The sequence below is a fragment of the Nomascus leucogenys genome, chromosome 8 (assembly GCF_006542625.1).
Source record: "Nomascus leucogenys isolate Asia chromosome 8, Asia_NLE_v1, whole genome shotgun sequence".
NCBI lineage: Eukaryota > Metazoa > Chordata > Mammalia > Primates > Hylobatidae > Nomascus > Nomascus leucogenys.
This window is the reverse complement of record NC_044388.1, coordinates 52407466-52423265: the sequence shown is the minus strand read 5'-3', so window position 1 is coordinate 52423265 and position 15800 is coordinate 52407466. Positions and strand designations below refer to the sequence as shown.

Here is a 15800-nt window from a genome sequence, read left to right as displayed (position 1 = left end):
AAGCGTGAGCCACCGCGCCCGGCCTGTGCAGCACTTTTCTAAAGATAACAGAAGAAACTCATTACTACAGTGAAGCATTCCAGGATTGGTGCATACTTTAAATCCATCAGTCAAAGGAGGAAAAAAAAGGGACAATTGCACACTTCCTTTTTCTTCATACTTGTCAATAAAATTTCACTGTCCGATTTCCAAGAAAAAATTATTAGTCATTTGAAATAGGTTATTAATATACTGAACTATGTTTCTAAGATGTCGTTTCTCATAGTAATAATATTATTGCTAGTAAGAAGTGAAATGTATGTTCAAGATGTATAGCGCAGCTTGGCTGTTTGACTTACCAGGATATTGTCTGGCTTGATATCTGCATGTAGGATATTGCATCTTTTAAGGAGTTTCAATGCCAGGAACAACTGCTGACTATAGGATCTTACAGCTTTAATATGAAGACCAACATCTTTACCATATTTTTTTAACACCTCTCGTAAGTTCATACTTTTAGGAGAAAATTTAAAAAAGAAAAAAAATAGGAGTTAAAATGCAAAATGGAAATATAAAAAGGCAAAAACATTTGCAAGCATAAAGTAAAATCAAGTGCAAAATAAAAATATGTAACAACCACCCCCACATTTGATAAATCATTTTATATTGAAAGGAGAGCATATCAAATTGTATGTATATAACACAGTTTCCCAATAAATTCAATTTTCTAAATAGGTAGGAAGAAAGACATGCAAGGTAAAACTCCCATTTCGATTTTAGAATAGATTCACATCTGAAAACACAACAAAGCCATACTGCTGAAGATAAAAATTCCTTCCTTGAAGTATTTCATTTTAAGAGAGACTCTCTGCTGACCTATGGGCTCCATGAGAGTAGTGCCTGGTATACAGTACAGTCAACTAACATTTGTAGATTCAAGATTCAAGAGACTAGCTGTGATTACGGTGGCTCACACCTGTAACCCCAACACTCTGGGAGGCCAAGGTGGGCAGATCAATTGAGGTCGGGAGTTCGAGACCAGCCGGGCCAAGATGGTGAAACCCTGTCTCTACTAAAAATACAAAAATTAGCTGGGTGTAGTGGTGTGCATCTGTAATCCCAGCTATTTGGGTGGCTGAGGCACGAGAATCACTTGAACCCGGGAGGTGGAGGTTGCAGCGAGCCAAGACTGCACCACTGTACTCCAGGCAGAGCAACAGAGTGAGACTGTCTCAACAACAACAACAACAAAGACTAGCTGTTAACCGCAAGTTAAAAAACAAAAACCAGAGCTGTGTGGATAAAACAAATCAAATACCCAGAAAATCTGTTACGGCATTTATCCAAAATGAAATGGTAAAGATGAAGAAGTTAAATTTTCAATTTAATGCACAGGTTTTGACATTGTACCTGAGAGGCTCGAATACGAGACAAAGATGCTGTTTGTGATAGAAGTGCCTGAAGAGTCTCAGACAATGAAATTTGTCATCAGGATCAGCATCATTAAGTTTTTTCAAGAACTCTAATTCTTTTAAACCAGTCTTTTGCCTAAAATAAAAAAAAATTGGGTTAAAATTGAATATATACAGAATTTAGGTGCACTAAATAATATATTTGCTAGCCCCAGTCTGATGATCAGGTGATGTGTGGGAGGAGTCTATATTTTTAAGTACTAATAAATCTACTGAGAAATGGTGTCTCTATATATCATTCACAAAATACTTTATATTTAGTCAACTATCATTATCATACATAGAGTTAATTTCCAAAATAATCACTGCACAAAACAGAAACATTGAGGAACAAACCCATTTTATTTTGATTTTTTTAAAAATTTGATTTTGCCTGAAGGAATATCAATCTTGTATATTTTATCTCAAAATAGGCCAGGCACAGTGGCTCATGCCTGTAATTCCAGAATTTTGGGAGGTGGAAGTGGGTGGGTCACTTGAGGTCAGGAGTTCAAGACCAGCCTGGTCAACATAGCGAAACCCTGTCTCTACTAAAAATACAAAAATTAGCCAAGGGTGGTGGCGGGTGCCTGTAGTCCCAGCTACTCGGGAGGCTGAGGCAGGAGAATGGCTTGAACCCGGGAGACAGAGGGTTTGCAGTTGAGCTGAAGTCGCACCATTGCACGCCAGCCTGGGCAACAAGAGCAAAACTCCATCTCAAACAAACAAACAAACAAAAACAAAAAAACAAAACAAAACCCACATCTTGACACTATTTTTAACAAAAATGGAACCACACTGCACACTAGTCTTGGTTCCTTTAAGAATGCAGTAATGAGCCAGGTGCAGTGGCTCATGCCTATGATCCCAGCACTTTGGGAGGCCGAGGCAGGTGGATCACTTGAGGTCAGGAGTTCAAGACCAGCCTGGCCAACATGGCAAAACCCTGTCTCTAGTGAAAATACAAAAATTAGCTGGGCGTGGTGGTGGGCGCCTGTAATCCCAGCTACTTGGGAGGCTGAGGAAGGAAAATCCCTTGAACCCCGGAGGTGGAGGTTGCAGTGAGCTAAGATCATGCCACCATGCCACTGCACTCCAGCCTGGGTGACAGAGCAAAACTCTGTCTCAAAACAAACAAACCAAAAAACAGAACATAGTAATGGATGCCTTATCAAATTTTAACACTTGGTTATCTGAGGAAATTGTTACAATTTGTCAATAAGCTACATTTTATAGTAAGCGGCTAAATACAGAAGTTGGGGCTTCCCATCAAAACAAGGTCCTTTCTAAGCCTAGGGCAATCTAAACTTAACACTTATTTCTAACATTTCAAAAACATTAAATTCATTTTAATACTAGCTCAGTGTGTGGTATTAAAACATACAGGTATGGCAATTAACTATTCTATTGGAGGAAAACACGAACAAATTAAAAAAAGACAGATTCTCATCACTCTGATAAATTTTCACTTTTTTGCAGGTCACCATAGTGACAGCTAATCAATATGATCCTTGCATTTCTCAACTCGTTTTAAGATAAAGCAAAGGATGGCATAAGACAGGCAATAGAAGGAAGGAGTTTAAGTTGTTATTGGTGCATATAGTAGGTACTACAAGGCGCTGAAATGAATTAAAAATAATCAGCCTATTGTTCTAGTACATATAACATATGGCTATAATTTTAAAATCCAGTCAAAAACAACTGTTTCCATTACTTTATAATTGCAATACTTGTTTTACACATTGTATCATGTATCACTTTTAAAAAACAGCTTAAAAATATGTTCATCTGTAAATATCTGTACTGTTAAAGGTGTCCTCACACGTCTTCTGCACTTACATGAGCTCATTGTTTCTGATGATCTTTACAGCCACTTCCTGGTTGGCTCTTGCGTTGTCTCTGGCTCGTACAACATTACTGAATACACCTTGCCCAGTGTAGCCATACACATTGTAACGTTTATCTAGGACTTCACCTATGTTCACACCTAAAAAGGCAAATTGAAAAATCAGAATTCTGACTATAATAAATAGAATCAGAAAGTAGGAAACACAGTGCAGTCATTTAAAAATTGTGTTAAATCTCTACTATTTGGTTTCCTAGACACAATGAAGAATCAAAGCCATGCCTCCACTGATCACTCTATCAGAGTGTGGTTAGAAGCTGCATGCCTACTTCAGATCACTAGAAGAGTTCCTGTTGTCCTATCAACTGCTGGTGATTTTAACATTGAGTAAGTTTTTCCAATTGCAGTCCCGCATGACAAATACCGCATGACTGGCATCCAAAGTTTCCTGTTTGTCGTTTTTCTTGGTTTCAGATCAAGACGAATAAGTGACGTACCCCTTCCTTCTGGAAGACTATCTCATGGCTGAAAATAATTTTGAATATATTTAGGTTGTACATCAAGACTTTACCTCACCTCCATTTGTGATGTTTCTGGGCTGCTTTTAGAATACACACGAGTTCATGCAGCTGTTGGATGTGCCACATTTTTTAAAGATGGCACTGTGATGTGATTTTTTAGAGTTCTCCAATAATCTGTGATTGCATCAAGCAGCACGCTTTTGCATGGTGTTACAATGAACTCTAAAGTTAACATAAAATGTGAACTTACGATAATAGCCTTCTGCATCAGTCCAGTTATCTCTGAGGTTGGGATTCTCTTTGAAATCTTTTCCAATGCCAGCGGCCCGAAGACGAGCACTCTGAAATTAAAGAGGCAACATGAACAGTTTATCCACTTGTCAGACATTTAAAGCACTTCCTTTAAAACACAAAAGGGTAACACCAGATATAATTTAATAAAAGCATTTTATTCCAAATTAAATAAACTCTTACTATCACTTATGTAAATACAACATAGCTGAAACATGAGACCAAAGTATCTTGATTCAAAATAACACTAAAAAAAAAAAAAAAAAACCCTCCCAGTCTGGGCAACACAGTGACACCCCTTCTCTACTAAAGATTAAAAAACAAAAAAAACCCAGGTGTAGTGGCGTGTGTTTGCAGCCCCAGCTCCTTGGTAGGCTGAGGCAGGAAGATCACTTGAGCCCAGGAATTCAAGGCTGCAGTGAGCCATGATGTCACTAATTACTGTACTCTGCACTTTAGTCTGGGACAGAGTAAGACCTTATCTCAAAACAAAAGAGAAAAAAAAGAAAATAACTCAAAACCAGATACAAATTTCTATAGCTGTTATATCATTTGTGTTCTTCCCATACAAGCATGAAATGTAGTAAGTCACTGGCTGCACTAGTTGACACTTCATGGAAAATTGAAAAATAAGAATATATGGTACTCCTGATGATTCGTTTTTTTTTTTTTTTTTTTTTTTTTGAGACGGAGTCTTGCTTTGTCGCCCAGGCTGGAGTGCAGTGGTGCAATCTCTGTTCACTGCAAGCTCCGCCTCTCAGGTTCACGCCATTCTCCTGCCTCAGCCTCCCGAGTAGCTGGGACTACAGGCGCCCGCCACCACGCCCAGCTAATTTTTTTGTATTTTTAGTAGAGACGGGGTTTCACCATGTTAGCCAGGATGGTCTTGATCTCCTGACCTCGTGATCCACCCGTCTCGGTCTCTCAAAGTGCTGGGATTACAGGCATGAGCCACCGCGCCAGGTCCTTCTGATGATTCTTTATTGCACCTTACTCTCCGAGATACCCAGAAGACTCTTCAATATCAACCAAGCAAATGAGTACTGACACCAAAATTGGGTCAATACTCATTTCATCCTCTCCTAATTCATTTATATGTTGGTGTTCCCATTGCTGTGCGTGTGTGTGTGTACACATACATATACATGACTAGTTATCTTACCACATTTTTATTTTCCCTGTTACATTTATCTTCTCTACCTGCTCTTATGAAGGCCTCTTATTTCGCATGTCCTTTGAAATTTATATTGAAAATGTCCCCAAGTTTGACCATGTTCATAGTTTAAGACTTTTCCAACATAAGGCATCGATAAAAAATTTAAAAAAATGGCGAAATCACCAAAATTTCTTAATCTACTCCTTATAACATTTCCAATTCTTCAATAAATTCTATTAATAAGTTCTCAATCACCTACTAATATAATATAGAGGCCCCAAAGTGGAGTCTATTCTAATAAAGACCTAGAAAATACTGGTATCTTCTTATGGCACCTAACTACCAGATGTACGTGTATGTATTTAAATACACAATACTGTACAAATGACTACATGTTTATCATTTGGTGTTTGACTTTTATAAAGCTCTCAAATTGTTCTGCCATACCTGTCTTAAAATTTTTGACATTAATTTTAGACCTATAAGATGCAAAACTAGTAGAGTTTTCAGATTCCTTTCACCCACATTGTTCAAAATATTTATTACATTTGCTTTATTCTTCTTTCTCTATATGTATATACACACCCATATATGTTATATATTTTTTTGTTTTAACACTTGATTTAAAATAACTTACATCAAAATACGCAGCAAACATATCATCAGATTCTGTAAACATATCAGGTGCCAATAACTTCTTCTGAGATGAACCTTAAAGGAAATTAGCATTAATGTTTGAAAAGTGAAGAGACGATTTAAAACACAAAATAAGTGAATGGAAAGTCATTAATAGTAATTCAAACTTTTTTGCCCTCTTGCACATCAGTTTCCCAACAGTATTCAATTTAGAATCACTTTATTAACATTTATGATACATAAAGGTATTCACTTTTTAGTAACAGAGTGCATTTCAGAAAGTTGAAAGACCGGCCGGGCATGGTGGCTCACGCCTGTAATCCCAGCACTTTGGGAGGCGGAGGTGGGTGGAACACCTGAGGTCAGGAGTTTGACACCAGCCTGGCCAACAAGGCGAAACGCCATCTCTACTAAAAATACAAAAATTAGTCGGGCATGGTGGCAGATGCCTGTAATCCCAGCTACTTGGGAGGCTGAGGCAGGAGAATTGCTTGAACCCGGGAGAGGGAGGTGACGGTGAGCTGAGATGGCGCCACTGCACTCCAGCCTGGGCGACAGAATTAGACTCTGGCTCAAAAAAAACAAAAAAAAAAAAGTTGAAAGACCCAATGTTAACTTTTACTATTCTTAGTTTACATGAATAAGCTAATAGCTAAACAATGACTTTATACTAAAATAAAAGCTCATCTTTAAAAAATGTTATTTACACCTTAAATCTCAAAAGGTTAATATTTCCACTATCTAAATCTCTATGTATCTCTCCCTTTAAAAGTCCAATAATCCCATAGAAAACTTGGCTAAAAAATAAAAGGATTTTCTAGAAAAAAAAATCCAGTCGCTTTAACCATATGAGTGCATGCTCATTATCACTTACATTAAGGGAAATGCAAATTAAAACTACAATGAGGTATCAATTTCTGACCTCTGATACTAGCTAAACATCCAAAAGTACAACAACATTCTGTTAACAAGGCTCTGGATATACAAGCACTCAGAAAGACCTCAAAATGGTACAACCCTTATAAAAGAGTGGAATTTGGTAATACATTGCAAAATTATATATTCACTCCCTCTTCTGACCCAGCAATCCCATTTCTAGGGAACTATCGTAAAATACAGCGGCCAAGAATTAAAGAATGACTTAATGCACAACGCCATTATAATCAGTACCCAATGAATAGGCAAAAACTGGACACAATTCAAATATCAAAGTCTGACTGAATAAACTATGGCAGAGCCTATAAAAAGGAGTGAGGAAAAGCATATTGATCTAAGTATGTATAGTTTGGTTTTGTGTGTGTAGGGAGGATACAACATATACACCCATACATGCATACATGAAAGAATGTATTATTAAGAAAAAAAAGATGATTCCTAAAAATCAAAAGCAAATGAAAATAAACCTAAGTCTATCAAATTTGTGGCATACCATACAGAGATTTCAAATGATTTCAAAAGACAGAGAATTCTGCCTATACAACTTAGAATGTACCCTAAATACAACCACTGAAATTTTAAGCCACAGTTAGTACATTTAGTAACGATAATCATACTGATGTCTTATGTGTATAAGTTTCAAGATAACCTATCAGTAATCATGTTAAGAACTAAATTTTTCACTGTAATAAAAGAGATAGAAATATAAAATCTTAAGTTAATAAATCCCTATAATCTCAATTTTAAATTGGCAATATCTGTGTAAACTCCCCCTTTCCAAAACAGCGTCTACTTCTTAACTTTGTCCAGTGCAAAGGCCCAGAAATCACAGACACTAGTAAGTGTGCTGTGATGTCGAAATGGCATTTCCTATTAAATGGAACCAGGGATCCCTGGAGAAATAGCTGATTCTGCTCTGGGCAGGACATGCACAAGATAAACCTGTGTATCTTGCTAGAACAGGAGTCAGTAAACTATATACAGACTGTGAGCCAAATCTAGCCGGCTGCTTCTTTCTGTATGGCCTATTTTACATTTGTAAGTGTTCGGCGGGGGGGAATAACAGAATACTTTGTGGCAAGTGAAAATCAGATGAAATTCAAATTTCAGTGCCAAAGTTTTTTCTGGAACGTAGCCATATCCGTTCAACAATGTACTGTCAGCCGTGCGCGGTGGCTCACGCCTGTAATCCCAGCACTTTGGGAGGCTGACGGGCAGATCACGAGGTCAGGAGATCGAGACCATCCTGGCTAACACGGTGAAACCCTCCCTCTACTAAAAATACAAAAATTAGCCAGGCGTGGTGGCAGGCACCTGTAGTCCCAGTTACTTGGGAGGCTGAGGCAGGAGAATGGTGTGAACCCACGACGCGGAGCTTGCAGTGAGCCAAGATCGCGCCACTGCACTCCAGCCTGGGTGACAGAGTGAGACTCTGTCTCTCAAAAAAATAATAATAATAATAATAACCATATATTGTCTGTGGCAGGTTCTGCCCTCCAACAAGTTCACTATGTGGAACTGTAGAGGAAAAGGCCAATATAATTACTAAAGGCTCAACCATTTACTACCTAACCTCTTACACAAAAAGTTTGCTGGTTCCTGTTCTAGAAAGTAAGAAAGCTATATTGAATACTAAAGGGCTGGGCCAAAAGGACAAGAGAAATCAACTGAAAAAGGGCTCCTTTCCCCAACCCACTTACAGAGACCAATCTGAGCTTCAGAAAGAAAAATAACAGCACCAGATCGAAACACATCAAGCACATAATGACACCAAACAACGAACACCTAACAAAACAGTCAAAATCTCATTAGGTATCTCTGGAGGTTGCTAGGGCACCAACTCTATTCTAAAAACTGGTAAATAAAGAAAATAATAAACATGTATTTACCCTGCCTTTCCTATACAAACTATCTTTTGGGGTAACCAAAAAGTGGAAACCTCTTATTTAATGTTTAAAAACATTAATGTTCTCAACTGATAGAGATATAAACAAGTACTCAGAGGGGGAATAAAATCATAATTGGATTTGCTTTAAAATAGCAAGCAAAACAAAAGGTAATGAATATGTGAGAGTTCAGTATACTATTCAGGATATGTGAACTAATAAAAACACATTTATAGAGAACATTTGTAAGAACATATTTAATATTACATTACAGCAATATTTAGCAGAAGCAACATGTCTAATCCTTTTTACTTTTCCCAATCCCACCCCAGATAAGGTCTAAAAGTTACAGAGCTAAAAATTCAGAAAAAAGCGTCGCCAGGACAAAACTCTATCTCTCACCATTATTCTGTTCAACTGTCATTAGATTATGCTTGGCTTTCACTGAGGCCTCAAATGTATCAACATTTTCCCGTTCATACTCTTTAACATCAGCAGCTACTCGCTCCAGAATGTCATCTGGAGATGGTGATCGTGTTCTCGTACTGCTCTGGGGGCTGCTTGGTTCAGATGGCACGGACATATTGCTATCTTCAGCAAGGTATTTATATTTCTGTAATAACAATACAAAAGATAATACTTTCATAAAATTGGATGCTATCCAAATACATTCATGGCTAAGAGTTGCTGCAGTGAAAAGTTAAGAGAACGTATCAAATAATGTAACAAACCAAAAGGTATTTATTGATTCAGTCAAATCCACAATCCCTTATGTAATTTCTAAATTCACAAAAATCTGAAAAAGTTTTTCTTTCTTTGGTGCACATTCATCAGGTGGCAACACGGGACCTTATCAGATGAGGTACCATTTATTGTCTTATTTTCTCCCCAGTGTGACTATTATAGTATGCCTCACTGTAGAAATATTAATGTGTTTGATTATGGGGTCTGCTGCAGACCCCACTGATGGCACATAATAGATGCACCATATCACCTTTCTAAATCTCAAAAACTCTGGGTTCCGAAGCACATATGGCCCCAAGGGTTGGAGGTAAGGGGTTGTAGACCTGAGCAAGAATAAAAAAAGATTAATCCACATCTTCAGGGATATCAGTTTATTACCTAGAATTTTACCAGTGTCCCAGAAAAGTAAGCTTCCTCCGGAATTAGTTTTGCCCTACTTCCTTTCTGGTGATGCAAGTTCTGTCCTTCACTCCAACGTGGCATACTATTATCTGATTTACAGTTTGCTATGTGTGTTTAGGTAAGCTGCCACAGCTGTTTTCTCCTTTTGTCTTCTAAGGAAGAGCTGACAACCTTCCAAGTCACCAAACCTTATAATTAAATGGCTATATCAAGATCTTTGTATAACATTCTTTCCCCACCCAATCTTCTTCATCATCTGGCTCTAGTCTTAAAACTGTTTTTCAAATGTTTCATTTAAACCACCATATTCACATTACAAAACTTGCCATTACTAAATATTAAAATATTTACTTTATTCACATAGTAACATGCATAATTTTTTGTTAAATAAAATTCCTCCAGTTTATTCTATACTCATACGTGTTCATTAACTTAAAAAGAAAGCAAACTTCAGATTCTCATGTTTTACAGAAGAGGTTTACATCAGAATTCTATGTATAAACAACCAGAATTCTATGTATAACCAACAAAGAGCAACCATCTCAGTTTTAGTAACTAAAAAAAGATCATTTTTTCAAACCTCACAAAGATAATTTTATATATACTCTCCTTTTCTAAGGACCTGTTTAACTGTTATTAATGTTACATTTTTGTTAAAGCAAAAAAACTTTTACTACAATAATGATTATTTTTCATTAAAATCACATACCTGAACAATTGCCTGCCTTTGGATTCTTCTCTGTTCTATTAGGGCTTCTTCATCTTCTTCCTCTACATCAAAGTCTTCAAGGCTTAAAGAAAAATTCGAACACCCTTAGAGATTCTAAAACCATACCCCTTATACATTTTAAAGTTAAAGGAAGGAAAATGTAGGTATCAGCAAGTTAGGGCAAAAGTCTTAAGTCCTATTACTTTTATTTCCAAACCATCTCAGTTAACTGCCTGGTTTGGAACGTGGGGAAGTAACCTAACTTTTGTCTCAGTTTTCTTCTCATCTATTTCATGGCACCAAAATTGGGAATAAAAGAAATAACTCCAGGTTTACAAAAGTTGCCACTAGTTTTTCCATGACCTTAGTAAAGTCACTTTACCTACCTAGCCTTAGTTTTCTCACCTATAAAATGATGGCAAGGGTAAGATAAGTAAATTGCTACCTTTTCTGGATGTCAGAACCACCTGAAAGCTCAAGAAAGCCATGCCCGTATTTCCCTATCAAAAATGCACATGCAAATATTTGCATATAATCTGAAGGGGAATGTGGCTCTACTCCGAAACACTGCCCCCAACCCTCCGCATTTATCCCTCAAATACCACCTCCACAATCTTTATGATCCTTCCCAGTGCAACTTTTTTAATGATCTTACCTGCTGAATGTTTGCTGCAGAATAGGCAAACTATACTCTGATTATATCAGAATCTATGTAGAATGCCCTTCCCCCATCCAACTTTAATCACCTGGTTTTAATCAGGGTTTTTCATCCTTAGCATGATTTGTTTTTTGATATGGATAGTTCTTTGTGTGTGTGTGTGGGGAGGGGCGGGGGGTTATCCTGTGTATTGTAGAATGCAGTATCCCTGGCCTCTAGCCAAGAATCACAACAAGAAATGTCCTCAGACATGTCCCCAGGGAGGCAAATAACCTCCCGTTGAGAATGGCTTTAGATTTGTCCCATTTATTTTTGAGATATTCCACTTGGACAATCAAGTCTGCATTTTATTTATTTTTGTTTTTTGAGACAGGGTCTCACTCTTTTTGCTCAGGCTGGAGTGCAGTGGTGTGATCAAGCTCACTTCAACCTTCTCCCCCCAGGGTCAAGCGATCCTCCCACCTCAGCCTCCTGACTACAGGTGTGTGCCACCAGGCCTGGCTAATTTTTGTATTTTTTGCAGAGACAGGGAAAAATGTTCCCACAATTGTATTAGACACTTGAAATGTTTCTACATTTTCACGTTGTAAAAAGGACACTCATCACAAAACAGCCTCAACTGCAAAGTATGTATCATCTAACACAAACTCAAAGGTCTAAACTTTTATAGAAAATTCCTCCCAATACATACATTAGTCCTGGCTGGCAGGACTAATGTATGTATTGTTCATATTAAAAACAAAGGGTAGGCTCACAATAAAATGAAGGCCCAATATTCACTCCAGCCAAAGCTGAAACACCTCAATTCAGAAACCGCTTACTAACTCTGTGATACAACCTACACAATATTCACAAAAGACTAACTTTTAAATTCAGAGCCAAATTAAAGGAGCCACTTATAATATTTAGGTGGAAATTATTTAACAATTTCCAAGTCAAAGAAGACTTCTCTAAACTGGAAAAACAAAGTTATGGGAAAGTTCTATTCTTACTTATCATCAGACGAAGATTCCTGCTCAACTTTCATTCCTTCAGAAAGACTTCCTTTAAATTTATCTTCCTTTACTTTGCTTCTGCTCCTTCGTCTACGAGCACCGCGTGATCGAGACCGCCTTCTCAAGCGTGATCTGCTCCTCCGACCTCTGTCCCTATTTAAAGAAGAAAAGACAGGTCTACATTTTTTTAAATGTCAAAGAGGGAAAGGCATGCATGTGTGGGCACAGGGGATATATAGAAATTCTACTTTCTACTCAATTTTGCTGTAAACCTAAAACTCTTCTAAAATATAGTCTATTTTTTAAAAAGGTTGTTTGAAAATTTTAAGTAAAAGAACAGAACATCAGAAAGGCTGAGATAATCGGCTTAGCTGAAGATAACTAAAACATACCTACTCCTTATCAAATTCTGAACTAAGAAATTATTCCCATGGATATGAACTTGAACTTGAATATAAGCTCTATGGGGATAAATACCTACTGTTTCTTTGTATTCTTATAGCACCAAGATTGTATACACAGGCACTGGAGTGAAGGGAGAGACTGAAAAGGGGCAAAAGGGAACTTGGAGTGATGAAAACGTTCTCTAACTTGAGTGTGACTTATGTGTTTGTCAAAATTCACACAACTTTACAACAAAAAGCATTTTACTTTATGTAAGTTATATGTATGTTTCAATGTGCTCAACTTAAAGAAACCTCACTAACATGACAGTAAAGAGTACTTAAAAAAAAAAAAAAACAACAACTGGGGGCCGAGTGCGGTGGCACACACATATAATCTCAGCACTTTGAGAGGCCAAGGCAGGCAGGGAGCTCGGGAGTATGAGACCAGCCTGGGGAACATGGCAAAACCCTGTCTCCACAAAACATACAAAAAAATTAGCTGGGTGTGGTAGTACGTGCCTATAGTCCCAGCTACTGGGAGGATTCCTTGAGCCCAGGAGGTTGAGGCTGCAGTGAGTCGTGATCACATCACTGCACTCCAGCCTGGGCAACAGAGCAAGATCCTACCACAAGAAAGAAAAGAAAAGAGAAGAGAAGGGAGAGGGGAGAGGGGAGAGAGAAAAGAGAAAGATGGGAGGGGAAGGGACGGGTGGGGTGGGAAGGGGAGGAAAACCCTCAGGCAAGGAGAATGTCAAGAGAGATGATAGTAGAGATGAGAATAAAATCTTAGAATGTGCAAATTGGAGTAAAGAATAGTAACAGATGAAATTGAGCTGAATATTGGTCCAACATGAACACACAAGGTAAATCAGAAACAGTCAGAACATGTCACAACACCCCTAGAAAGCCTCAGGAATTGGAGACTCCCTATCCTCTGCAAGATGGTGTGAGGTAAGAGCTGAAGACAGAATTGGTTGAAAGCCTTTATAAACAGCCAGACTCGGTACAGTCCGCTCCCCAACTCAGTGGAAAATGTCAACCACTCCCTTCACATTCTAGCAGAACACTTAAGATTTACTTTCTAGAGAAATGTTGGTCACTCCAGATGCTGAGAGGCACATACCAAAGAGAGACAGATTATAACGAAGTTTACATTATGAAGGAAGAGAACTCTACTGGTAGCCAGGTCTATTTCCCAGGAGGAAATGAAAGGATTCCGGAAAACTCATAGGCCAAGAAAATACATCTACAGTCACTGATATCCAAAAATATCTAATTACTCTGAAGTGGTAACTACTAGCTGACAAGTTTTTTTTTTTTTTTGAGACGGAGTCTTGCTCTGTCGCCCAGGCTGGAGTGCAATGGCGCGATCTCGGCTCACTGCAAGCTCCGCCTCCCGGGTCCACGCCATTCTCCTGCCTCAGCCTCTCTGAGTAGCTGGGACTACAGGCGCCCGCCACCATGCCCGGCTAATTTTTTTTTGTATTTTTAGTAGAGACGGGGTTTCATCGTGGTCTCGATCTCCTGACTTCGTGATCCCCCCTCCTCGGCCTCCCAAAGTGCTGGGATTACAAGTGTGAGCCACCGCGCCCAGCTGCTGACAAGTTCTACACTGTCAAAATAGAAGAAAAATGCCATTCAGCTTTCTCAGTACCTAAATATTAAGTCAGAATAGGCAGCAATGAAGGATCCAGCTGTGAGAGAAGTCTTCAAATGAAAAGGTAAACATGCAGCAAAAGGAATCTGGGAAGACACACAATATAGCAAAGAAAACTATAAAGAACAAAAATCTCACAAAATAACCTCGCTATTGTCTGAGAGATAAAAAATACTATTTCCGGAAAACAAGAATAAAATGTTAATACGTGGAACAATACAGAAGGTCCAATTGGAAAAAACAGAAAGAAAGAAAGAAAGAAAAAAAAAAAAAGCACAAAAATTTCCCAGAGGGCCATAAACTCCCTGCTTTAAAGGGCCTACCTAGTAATTAGCAAAATAAATGGGGATAAAGATCCACATACCGAAGCACATAATAAAATTTCAGAACACAAGACATTTTTTATAAAAAGGGAAGAGAGACAAAAGCAAGTCTTGAGATCAGCTTGGAGCCAGAGACTAGCAGTGTCAGAAGGAAGGTCCTCTCTTCCCTCCTCTCCCAACTATTTGCTCAGCAATGAATACATACACGATCACAATGATTATACCGACTCTAGAAGAACAAAAGTGTGATGAAATTAGGCAAAAGCGAAACATGGGTGAGGGGTAGTATTAAAAACCCTCATTGTGGCTGGGTGCAGTGGCTCACGCCTGTAATCCCAGCACTCTGGGAGGCAGAGACGAGCGGATCATTTGGGGTCAGGAGTTCGAGACCAGCCTGACCAACATAGTGAAACTCCATCTCTATTTAAAAAAATACAAAAAAAAAAAAAAAAAAAAAAAAAAAGCTGGGCATGGTGGCACGCGCACCTCTGTAGTCCCAGCTACTTGAGAGGCTGAGGCAGAATTGCTTGAACTCAGGAGGTGGAGGTTGCAGTGAGATTGTGCCATTGCACTCCAGCCTGGGCAACAGAGTGAGACGTTGTGAAAAAATAAATAAATAAAATAAAACCCCTCATTGACCAGAGTGTACTCAGACCATGCATTTCCACTTCTAGGAACACAGCATACAAAAATTCTCAGAGATATGTAAAGATGGCTACAATATAAGCCTTTGTTTTTAAAAATTATATTCCTTTATTACTTCAATTAAAAATGTTAAAAGATTGGCGAACAAATACCCATTTATGTTTTATATCAAAATATTTCATGTATGAATTTTAAAAAATGATTCCCTGCTTTATAAACCACCTTTTTAACCTATTACTAACTACATATGCTTCAGATAAAATGGTTTCTATGGCAAATTAAATAGGCCTTTGCCAAAGTCTACAGTAACTATCAATATGCAAAATTAATATAAAATGTAAGAAACTGGGCTATATATTTACTACTATATGATCTACCTTGCTGGTTAAAAAAAAAAAAAAATCCCTAAGCCTGGCTCATGTAGTACTGATTTATAAAAGAGAGAAAAAAGTCCTACTTTTAAAAGATTAATTTTATTTTATCTTAAATGAGCAATGATTTGTTTAAAATTCAAAGGAAACAATATCAAAGAAAACCCATGTGTAGAGATTGCTGGTAAAAGGAAACTATGGGAACACA

The 15800-nt window shown here is 38.0% G+C and overlaps 1 protein-coding gene across 16 annotated transcripts in view; it reads right to left on the bottom strand.

The window, feature by feature from the left end:
* Positions 1–15800, bottom strand: part of PRPF4B (pre-mRNA processing factor 4B) — a 44034-nt gene that overhangs the window by 12054 nt on the left and 16180 nt on the right. For all 16 annotated transcript variants that reach the window (XR_004031353.1, XR_004031339.1, XR_004031342.1 and 13 more), the window contains exons 4-11: positions 12208–12363; positions 10558–10639; positions 9105–9315; positions 5882–5955; positions 4048–4138; positions 3270–3417; positions 1390–1527; positions 339–492 (exon numbers count right to left, since the gene is read on the bottom strand). Coding sequence is in view for 1 of the 16 variants with exons in the window: in XM_012509059.2 (XP_012364513.1) it covers positions 339–492; positions 1390–1527; positions 3270–3417; positions 4048–4138; positions 5882–5955; positions 9105–9315; positions 10558–10639; positions 12208–12363 (1054 nt within the window). In the remaining 15 variants the exon portion in view is untranslated. The remainder of the gene's footprint in view (positions 1–338; positions 493–1389; positions 1528–3269; positions 3418–4047; positions 4139–5881; positions 5956–9104; positions 9316–10557; positions 10640–12207; positions 12364–15800) is intronic.